The sequence below is a fragment of the Lathamus discolor genome, chromosome Z, assembly GCF_037157495.1.
Source record: "Lathamus discolor isolate bLatDis1 chromosome Z, bLatDis1.hap1, whole genome shotgun sequence".
Lineage (NCBI taxonomy): Eukaryota > Metazoa > Chordata > Aves > Psittaciformes > Psittacidae > Lathamus > Lathamus discolor.
Window position 1 is genome coordinate 1,221,563 of NC_088909.1, and position 10,620 is coordinate 1,232,182.

The 10,620-nt window shown below is 56.1% G+C and overlaps 1 protein-coding gene across 2 annotated transcripts; it reads left to right on the forward strand.

The window, feature by feature from the left end:
- Positions 1 to 708: 708 nt before the first annotated feature.
- Positions 709 to 10,246, forward strand: DHX38 (DEAH-box helicase 38). Of its 2 annotated transcripts, none has more exons than XM_065662524.1 (26): positions 709 to 1,099; positions 1,582 to 1,769; positions 1,925 to 2,029; positions 2,455 to 2,620; positions 2,725 to 2,843; positions 2,977 to 3,053; positions 3,198 to 3,353; positions 3,987 to 4,148; positions 4,232 to 4,339; positions 4,712 to 4,824; positions 4,939 to 5,076; positions 5,324 to 5,510; positions 5,601 to 5,786; positions 6,254 to 6,394; positions 6,569 to 6,679; positions 6,780 to 6,896; positions 7,142 to 7,249; positions 7,373 to 7,485; positions 7,974 to 8,182; positions 8,263 to 8,417; positions 8,496 to 8,651; positions 8,727 to 8,861; positions 8,940 to 9,065; positions 9,470 to 9,565; positions 9,731 to 9,852; positions 9,984 to 10,246. In XM_065662524.1, exons 1-26 carry the CDS (start codon positions 783 to 785, stop codon positions 10,066 to 10,068), a joined length of 3,696 nt encoding a protein of 1,231 aa, XP_065518596.1. In that variant the 5' UTR covers positions 709 to 782; the 3' UTR covers positions 10,069 to 10,246. The 2 variants fall into 2 exon arrangements, with proteins under 2 accessions (XP_065518596.1, XP_065518597.1); XM_065662525.1 differs by lacking the exon at positions 709 to 1,099 and adding an exon at positions 1,310 to 1,492.
- Positions 10,247 to 10,620: the final 374 nt, after the last annotated feature.

Sequence of the window (10,620 nt, forward strand, 5' to 3'; positions counted from 1 at the left end):
AACACAGCACTGCACCAGCCACCAGGGAGCAAAATGGCTGCTGCTGCTGCCGAGCCCAGGCCAGGACCTGGAGCCGCGTCGGGCAGCCCCGAGCACCGCCGTTTCGTCCCCTTAGGAAGCCTCAAACCAGCGCCGCTTCCAACCGACCCGTTCCGCCGCGGCCGCCCCGCGCACCCCGCTTCCGGCCGCGCCCGCCACACCCGGAACTTCAGCTGCGGCCACATGACCCCTGACGATTTCCCCAAGCCGGAAGTCCGCCAAGGGACAGGTAGCGGGTCTTGTCTACCGGCGGTGCACTCTATGGTGGTCACCGCTCCTATAGGCTCCAGCCCGTGTGTCTGTGGTGCACGTGGCTAGAGCGGCTCTTCTCGCGGAGCACTGTGGGGCGGCCATTGCGGCGCTCAGGGATCCGGTGTACCGTCGCTGAGGCAACCGCAAGCGGGGCAGGGGCAGGGGCGGGGGTGGGGACAGGGACAGGGACAGGGGTAGGGGTAGGGGCGGGGGCAGGGACAGGGGCGGGGGTGAGGGCAGGGGCAGGGGCAGGGGCAGAGGCAGAGGCAGAGGCAGAGGCAGAGGCAGAGGCAGGGGCAGAGGCAGAGGCAGAGGCAGGGGCAGGGGCAGGGGCAGGGGCAGAGGCAGAGGCAGGGGCAGAGGCAGGGGCAGAGGCAGAGGCAGAGCCAGGGCCAGGGCCAGAGCCAGAGGCAGAGCCAGGGCCAGAGGCAGAGGCAGAGCCAAGGCGCAGAGCTCCGGTGCTTATCTCCCCCGCCGTCCCATCGGCGGTGATGGCGATGGCGATGGCCGAGGGGTCTCTGCACCGCCTGGCGGGGACGAGCCCGGACGGCGAGGCCGGCGGGCTGGTCCTGCGGCAGCGCAGCGCCGCCGCCGAGCAGCACGTCTTCAAGGCGCCGGCACCGCGGGCCTCCTTGTTGGGCCTGGATGTGCTGGCGGCCCAGAAGCGGCGGGAGCGCGGGGAGGAGGAGGCGGGCAGGAAGCGGTCCCGGATCGCCCCGCAGAGGGACCGGGAAGAGAGCTGCGGCGAGGCGGGCAGCGCCGAGGAGGACGGCGACGAGAGCGCCCGGAGCAGCCACGGCGCTCACAGGTGGGTGTGCGGGGCTGGGCGGGTGCTCGGTGGCCCTGGGTCCTCCGCGGCTGCTGGATCCCCTTGGGGGAACGAGCGTGAGCGCCGTCAGCGTGTGCGGGGCTGCGCCGGTGACCGGCGGGACGGGGAATCTCCTCGGGTAGGACCGGGGGCACCTCTGTAGGTTTGTGGAGCTCTGGGCAAAGCTCTTCGCTGCTGCCCTGCCGGGGCTGTTACGGGTAGGTGCTGTCAGGCCTGCAATCACCAGCCATCCCTGTTGTGAGACTCGCTGCTTCTTGGTGCCTGGAGGCAGCAGCCTGTTCAGAAATGCATGTGGGAGCGTCAGAGATGTGGTGTGCTGTTAGCAAAGGATGGAGAGAGCACTTTCAGCTATAAGCTTCTGCTGTAGCAGAGGTTAGAAGTAGAGTTGTGTAAGTCAAGTTGAAGGCCAAGCTATTCCTCAGCACTCTTGAGCTTTTCTTCTCTCTGCTCTGCCTTTCCAGGCATTACCGTTCTACCAGTATGGAATCACCTTCCTACACAGGGGGTGTCAGTGAGGAGTTTTGGGAACGCAACCGGCAGCGTGAAAGGGACCGTCGGGCACATGGTGTCTTTGCCTCCTCCAAGGAGGAGAAGCAGCAGAAGAAGGAACGAAGTAGGGACCGGGACCACGATCGCAAACGGCACCGTGGTAATTGCTTAGAGACCTTTGTGCCTCTTCCTGCTTAGAGCTTGGGCTCATCCCTCAGCCTGTTTGCAGTCCTTAGCTAATGTTCAGGGTGGTTTCTGCAGCAGATCTGAGATCTGCTTGTGCACTTGGCCCATGATCTCACTTTCCTTTTGCAGAGGAACGGGACAGAAGTCGTCACAGCAGCAGGTCAGAGAGGGACAGCTCATCGGAGCGCAGCAGCAGGAGGAGTGAACCAGAGAGTCCCAGGCATCGGCCCAAAGGTAGGAGTGGGACCCAGCAGAGTTCTTATGTGAGACCAAACAGGAAGGGGTTTGTTCTTTTTGTTGTTAAAGTTTTCTGCTGCTTCTGTCAGGACAAGTGTGAGTTGAAAAGCCTGTACCTTTTAACATTTGTGGTTAGGGCAAACCTAAAACTCCTAGCTTGACCTGGGCCCAGGAGCAATCTGCCAGCCATGTATGTGAACATCTAGCTGATCTCTGTGCAGTGGGGTTTGTTCTGGGTCTGTGTGATAGAAATGTGGTCACTTGGCAATTTTCCTTGGAATGCTGGCCCAGCCCCTTCTTTTAGATAGGGGCAGATGGGTACCCTCTCTCCGTGCTCCTTGCTAGAAGGTGCACAGTGGCTCCTGGTCATTGGGGGGCTCATTGTTTGACCATCAGGTGCCAAACCCTGTCTTCTCTGCTAGATGCAGCCACGCCGTCTCGCTCTGGCTGGGAGGAGGATGACAGTGGCTCCAGCAGTGCTCGCCGCTCGCAGTGGGAATCACCCTCGCCCATGCCTTCCTCTCGAGACTCGGAGCGCAGCCACCGGCTATCATCACAGCGGGACACGGACCGGAGAGATCGGGACAGGTATCAGTGCCTGGGGCTGAGCTGTTAGTTGCAGAGAGGGGAGGGTGTATGTGAGGGTTGTGCCTGGCTGTGGACACCAATTCCTCCCTTGTGCTGTTTTCCAGGTCTGTGAGGAGCAGGTACTCGGATAAGACACCATTGCCCACCCCATCGTACAAATACAACGAGTGGGCTGATGACCGGAGACACCTCGGGTCCACACCGCGGCTGTCCAGAGGGAGAGGTGAGGAGCCTGGGCTGAGCTGCCTGGGAGCACCGCGGAAATCCCCTTCTCCTGCGAAGCACCAGGCTGGGTGCTGTGGGGTTTCCCCCTGCGCGCCCAGACTGGCTCCGCACTGACCCTCTCGCCCCTCCAGGACGGCGCGCAGACGGGGAGGAGGGCATCGCCTTCGAGACGGAGGAGGAGCGGCAGCAGTGGGAGGACGACCAGCGGGTGAGAGCCGCGGGCGGGCGGGCAGCAGTGCGGGCGGCGGGAGCGGCGGGCGGGCTCCCCCCGGCGGCCACATCAGGAGCAGCGGCAGAGCCCGGGTGGCTGCCGGGGCCGGCGGGGCTCAGGGCCGCACCTCTCCCCTCCCAGCAAGCTGACCGGGACTGGTACATGATGGATGAGGGCTACGACGAGTTTCACAACCCCTTGGCCTGCACCTCCGAGGAGTACGTGAAGAAGCGAGAGCAGCACTTGAACAAGCAGAGGCAGACACGCATCTCAGCGCAGCGGCGGCAGATCAACGAGGTAAGGGCTGTTGTGAACGTGTGGAGTTTGCTGGCCCTCCATAGATCTGGTTGCTGGCTGCAGAGCTGAGCCTCTGCTGTCAGGTGGGGAAGCACAGTGTGTGTCCTGGCCCAAGGTTGCAGGGAAGCTATTGCTAAGCTCCCCTGGACAGTGCAACCCTGTACCTGCTGCACAGAGTAACTGCAGTGGTTCACAGTGTGCAGGGCAGCAGGAATGTGGAGGGCTATGCTTTTGCTATGCTCCTGCTGTTCTGGGGTGTGAGTTACATTGCAAAGGTTGTATGCTGTTGGCCCAGTGATGGTGGGGGCTGCTGCCCTTAGCACAAGTGGGACTATGTCCTGCCTTCCTAGTGTGTTCTGAGTATGTCAAGGGCCTTGTGGAAAATGTCTCTCCTGCATTTCCTTGGAGACAGTCCTGTTGAGCATGTGCTTCATCTTGCCAGTCTGTGTTTCCTGTACCCTGCTGCTTCCAGTTACTGATTCTTCCCTAAGTGCTTGATTTCAGGCTTTGTAGCCTGGAAGCATCAGTTTCATCCTATTGTCATTGTAGGTTCCCAGACCCCTAAGCTCTGGTGTGATCTTTTGGGCTTTCTGTGGGGCTTTTATATTCTTTCTAACATGCTGTTTCCCTTAGGATAATGAGCGCTGGGAGACAAATCGGATGCTGACCAGCGGTGTGGTTCATCGGATTGAAATGGATGACGATTTTGAGGAGGATAATTCAGCTAAAGTGCATTTGTTGGTGCACAACCTGGTGCCCCCTTTCCTAGATGGAAGGATTGTCTTCACCAAGCAGGTAGAAACTGTGGCTGCAGACTGGTGGCAGGGAGCCCCAGAAGTGTGAGCTCTTCATGCTGAAGCAGTACCTCTTTCTTCTAGCCGGAGCCAGTCATACCTGTCAAGGATGCTACCTCAGATTTGGCCATCATAGCCCGGAAAGGCAGCCAGTTGGTGCGCAAGCACAGGGAGCAAAAGGAGCGTAAGAGGGTATGCTGTGACCTTTTGGCTTACTACCACACTGTACATGTTATATAGGGCCTTACAGCCTTTGGTTTGACTTTGCAGAGTATAGGCTTTGGCAGCAAGTGATAATAAGGAGTTTATATTTTTGTGACCTGGGATATTGTTTATCCAGCATATCTGTCTGGATACTCTCTGTATCCAGACCAGTGTCTTAAAGAGCTCTGCTTTGGCTCATTTGGAAGAGGGAGACTTGGTACAGGAATGGGGTGTGTGTTCTGTGTTCTAGCACTGGAGAACTGTGGGGCTAACATGCTTTCCTAGTCTTATGAATAGGATTGGAGAAGAATGATTTGTCCATGCTTGCTGTGGCAGCTATGGTGCTCTCTGTCCTTTCAGGCTCAGCATAAGCACTGGGAGCTGGCAGGCACAAAACTGGGAGACATTATGGGGATCAAGAAAGAAGACGAGAAGGATGAGATGGTGACAGAAGATGGCAAAGTGGATTACAAGTATGAGCTTGCTTTGAATTACTCCTGTTCAGCCAGTAATGGGGCCTATATGGGGCCTATTTTCTTAGCAAAGTGTGTGGAGAGACGGTTTCAGGACTTTTGTTGTTTCCTCAGGACTGAGCAGAAGTTTGCCGAGCACATGAAAGAAAAAAATGAAGCCAGCAGCGAGTTTGCCAAGAAGAAATCAATCTTGGAGCAGAGACAATATCTGCCCATTTTTGCTGTGCAGCAGGAGCTGCTCTCCATCCTCAGGTATGGCTGCCAGGGAGCTGGTCAGAGAGCCTTCCCAGGGCATTGACCCATATCTCAGAAACCCAAGTGAGAAATTCTCCCAGCTCCATGGCCTGTTTGGAAGCTGCACCCTCAGGAAACAAAACCCGCTGCCTTGTGCGGTTGGTGGCAGTTCTTCTGAGTGGGGTGATGCTTGGGTGACCAACCAGGGCTGTGAGTGCAAAAGCCCTTTACGGTGTATGAAGAAATACTTTTTCCCTTTCTTCAGGGACAACAGCATTGTGATTGTGGTGGGAGAGACGGGGAGCGGGAAGACGACACAGCTGACACAGTACCTGCATGAGGATGGGTACACCGACTATGGAATGATTGGCTGCACACAGCCCCGTAGGGTGGCGGCCATGTCCGTTGCCAAGCGGGTCAGTGAGGAGATGGGCGTGCGGCTTGGGGAGGAGGTGAGCATGGCAGTGGGTGCAGGGCTGTGGGCTGAGGACAGTGGGTACACAGAACTGTTCGGAGACCTACTTGTATCTCTGCCTTCCCAGGTGGGCTACGCCATCCGCTTTGAGGACTGCACGTCTGAGAACACATTGATCAAATACATGACAGATGGTATCCTTCTTCGTGAGTCCCTGCGAGAGGCTGACCTGGACAACTACAGTGCTATCATCATGGATGAGGCACATGAGCGCTCACTCAATACTGATGTGCTCTTTGGCTTGCTTCGGGAGGTGTGTGTGAGGCTGGACAGGACAACAGCAGCACAGAGGACATGAGCTGGTCTTAATGCAAAGTATTGACAGGGACAGGCCTTCTCTACCAGGTCTGGGAGAAGGAAGCAGCTCTGCCACATTTCTGCATTTGCTGCTCCACCATCCTAGCCTGTGGTCCTAACCCCTAGTTTTAATTAGCTGTTAAATCTCCCCTAGTGTCAGAAGTGCTGCCAAAAGCTTGCTGGCCATCACTAAGTACAGAGATCTTTGCTGGCTTAAGGCTTCCTGGACCAAGGTTGGTCTTACTTAACTGCACAGAGCAGTTAAGTAAGCTTAACTGCATCTGGGTTCCCTGGCATTAACAGCCAGTGACTCTAGAGTACAGCAGAAGCTCTGTCCTGTGCTGTTGTCTCAGTAACAATGGAAGCATCCTGCAGCCATGCCCAAGGGCCCTTTTCTTACTGTTCCTTTCATCTGCTTTCTAGGTAGTGGCCCGACGTTCAGATCTGAAGCTTGTTGTCACCTCAGCCACCATGGATGCGGATAAGTTTGCCTCCTTCTTTGGAAACGTTCCCATTTTCCACATTCCTGGGCGCACCTTCCCTGTTGATATTCTTTTCAGCAAGGTATGGTCAATGTTGCAGAGGGAAGTTCTGTTGTGATGGAAGGGGGTTGATTCTTGGGTGTACAGCACTCTGTAGTGGTCAAAGGATAGAGGAGAAGCTGTGCTATGAAGCAGTCTTGCACAAAGTGTGGGGCAGGTCAGATATTGGTGTCTGAAATCTGGGTGTGCCTTTCAGACCCCGCAAGAGGATTATGTGGAGGCTGCAGTGAAACAAGCCCTGCAGGTCCATTTGTCTGGTGCTCCTGGAGACATCCTCATCTTCATGCCTGGCCAGGAGGACATAGAGGTGAGCTGGAAGGGTAGGCACTGTCCTAGCCCTTGTTGTTTATGGTTACATCCCTCTTGTGTTACACCCCATCTTATGGTTGCACTCCTCTTGTGCCTAGGTGACCTCAGAGCAAATCATAGAGCACCTTGAAGAGCTGGAGAAGGCGCCTGCGCTTGCTGTTCTGCCTATCTATTCGCAGCTACCGTCGGACTTGCAGGCCAAGATTTTCCAGAAGGTGCTGATGGGTTCTCTGTGGTAGGGGTGGGGACAGAGGAAACCAGTACAGGGAAGACTACTGAGGTAGTGAGAGGTGCAGGCATGCCTTTTGTAATGCATGTGGAGAGTGAGAGAAAGGATGTACCCCCCTCAACTTCCCAAGAATCACCTTGTCCTTCTGGGCTCTGTATTACTGCCCTGCATGCTCCCTGCAAGGCAGAGGCCCTTGCCTCGGGATGTGACTGACGTGCAGTATGCTTGCAGGCTCCAGATGGGGTCAGGAAGTGCATTGTTGCCACTAACATTGCAGAGACGTCCCTGACAGTGGATGGCATCATGTTCGTGATTGACTCTGGCTACTGCAAGTTGAAGGTAAGCCACGATTTGCTGTACTATTTATGCCTGTTGTCTCTGGGTTTGGTTTGAGGGTGTTCTGTGATAGGGTAGTGACCCAGCCTTCCTCTTTCTTCAGTCTGTTCTGCTTATGTCCTGCAGGTTTTCAACCCCCGTATAGGCATGGATGCACTGCAGATCTACCCCATCAGTCAAGCCAATGCCAACCAGAGGGCAGGCCGAGCTGGCCGAACGGGCCCAGGCCACTGCTTCAGGTAGGCATGTAATGGTTTCTGTTCCTGTCCTATCTGCAGCTTGGCATCAGTTTATACATACTTTATTCTCACTGGCGCTGTTTGTTGTCCTGAACTTCTGGACGTATGAGAGCAGTAGGCAGGCCTTGAGCCCTTCTCTTTTGGACCCAGTGCCTCTGCAGAGGAAAGGCCATGCTCCAGTTTCTTCCCTTGCCTGTCTTCACTTGTGGCTGTTCTGCCCTTGATCCTGTGAGGACAACAGCCAAGCCAAGCAGCTTTCTCAGTGCTTTGCTTTGGGGCTGGTCTGTGGCCAGGGAATTACTGTGCTTGTGAAGGGTGTGTACTGTGCTGCAGGCCAGGTACCCTTAGGCACTGGGGGGGGCACATGTTGGCCAGGGTAGAGGCTCCTCTCTGATGTCCTGCTGGCTGGGGTGGGCAGCGGTGGGTGAGTCAGTAATGGACACCATGGCCTGAATGTGAGGAGCATGCTCTTGGCATCTGTTCTCCAGGCTCTACACCCAGAGTGCCTACAAGAATGAGCTGCTGACAACCACAGTGCCTGAGATCCAGCGCACCAACCTTGCCAATGTGGTGCTTTTGCTCAAGTCCCTCGGTGTGCAGGACCTGCTGCAGTTCCACTTCATGGATCCACCCCCAGAGGACAACATGCTTAACTCCATGTACCAGCTGTGGATCCTGGGAGCTCTGGATAACACTGGTATTTTGGGTGCTGGGGCAAGCTGTCAGCCCTTGGGACTGGGACCTATCCAGCTGCTGATCCCTGTGCTATTCCTGTAGGTGGTCTGACCTCAACAGGACGTCTCATGGTGGAGTTTCCACTGGATCCTGCACTCTCCAAAATGCTCATTGTCTCCTGTGACATGGGTTGCAGCTCTGAGATCTTGCTTATTGTCTCCATGTTGTCTGTACCTGCCATCTTTTATCGGCCTAAGGTACCTGTTTGCTCTTTCAGCAGTCTGGGACTTTCCCCTGACATTTGACTAACCTGTGTTCTTTTCTCATCCTTCCAGGGCCGAGAGGAGGAGAGTGACCAAGTGCGGGAGAAATTTGCTGTTCCCGAGAGTGATCACTTGACTTACCTGAACGTTTACCTGCAGTGGAAGAACAACAGCTATTCCACATTGTGGTGCAACCAGCACTTCATCCATGCCAAGGCCATGCGGAAGGTGAGGCTGTGGCAATGAGGCTGTGGGTGGGAGCATTACACAGGAGAGGGGTCTGACTGCCACACGCCCCTGCAGGTGCGGGAGGTGCGTGCCCAGCTCAAGGACATCATGGTGCAGCAGCGGATGAGCCTGGCATCCTGTGGTACCGACTGGGATGTTGTCAGGAAGTGCATCTGTGCTGCGTACTTCCATCAAGCTGCAAAGCTTAAGGTGAGAGGTGTCTCTGCTGGTCTGAGGCTGAAAAGCCATGTCTGGGAGCTGGGGCACTGACGATACTCCTCTTTGCAGGGCATTGGGGAGTATGTGAACATCCGTACGGGCATGCCCTGCCACCTGCACCCCACAAGCTCTCTGTTTGGCATGGGCTACACACCAGACTACATCGTGTATCATGAGCTGGTCATGACCACCAAGGTGAGCTTGAGCTGAGGGCTAGCCAAAAGGCTGATGAGTGCTCTCATGACGAGGGAGGTGGGAGGGCTTTTCTGTGACACTAGGAGTTGTTGGAGGGGCAGTTATCAGCATTTCTCATCTATACCAACTAGACATGTCTGTGTCATCTGCAGAGTCCTGTTTGTTCCTCTCCCAGTATTTTTTCCTGAGCTATGTGGGACATGTTTGAACTTCCTTGCAGTCTCACCAAGTCCAGCCCATAGCAGCTTCTGAGGCTGGCAAGAATGATCTGGAAGGGGTGTAGCCCCAGTATGAGAAGTGCCATCAGCAAGTGGGGGAGGGAGGGAGCTGCCATGGCTCTGGAAATGGTGCCCAGGCTGCACGAGTGCCATCTTGCTACTCTGGCCTTTCCTCTGTCCCTGCAGGAATACATGCAGTGTGTCACTGCTGTGGATGGAGAGTGGCTGGCAGAGCTAGGCCCCATGTTCTACAGTATCAAGCATGCTGGCAAGTCGCGTCAGGTGAGTTTCCTGTCCAGGACGAGCTGGCAGACAGCAGGCCCACTGCACACCTGCTCTACAGCAGGGCGTGTGCTCTTTGACACGGAGGGAGCAGGCCTGTGGGCCTGCAGAGAGTCTGCTGCTGGCCAGCTCTGCCTCTCCCTGACCTCCCCTGCCCTGCTCCAGGAGAACCGTCGCCGTGCCAAGGAGGAAGTGTCTGCCATGGAGGAGGAGATGGCGCTGGCCGAGGAGCAGCTGCGTGCCCGCCGGGAGGAGCAGGAGCGCCGCAACCCTCTGGGCAGTGCCAGGTAGGTGCCGTGGGATGCCTGCTGAAGAGCAGGAGTAGTGAGCTGCATGGGGCACGCCAACTTTCTCATGGGTGCCGTGGTGCAGGGAAAGGTTACATATTCCGCTAATCACCCCTGTTCTCTCCTGGCAGATCTACTAAAATCTACACCCCTGGCCGGAAGGAGCAGGGCGAGCCCCTGACACCACGACGCACCCCAGCACGCTTTGGCCTCTAAGGCAGCAGTGCCTGTTGCTTTGAGGCTTAAAGACTTTCAGGAGAAGCTGAGTCTTCGGAGTGTGCCCAGCCCCTCTGATTACTGTACTCCCTGAGGCACTGTACAGCTTGTGGCCCAGGAAGGATATGGTGCTTGGCACTGATTTTGCTACAGAAGAGACTTTATTTGTTTAAAAGTTGTCTAATCCTTGCTTTGTTTTGCACTGTTTCCTGTCCCTTGGGCAAGAGTGGGGTGGAGACAGCCCTGCAGAATTGTGTGGGGCTGGTAATGTGAAGTTGTTGCCCTGTAGGACACAGGACAAGGCACAGCATTACACTGACCTAGAGGGCAAAGGCGCCCTGGCCCATACTACTGCAAAGGCAGTTCTCCCACAGCCCGTGCTCAGCTGCCCTTGCCCACAGAAGCCTGCAGGGCCAACCCTGTTTCAAGCCAAGTTGTGCCAGGGATTCTAACCTTCAGCTGCTCACACTTGCGGTGTTGCTCATCTGTTCCAACCATGAGGTATGCGTCTTCTTCCTGCAGTGTGTCTTGAACATGCCTGGAGGAAAGGGA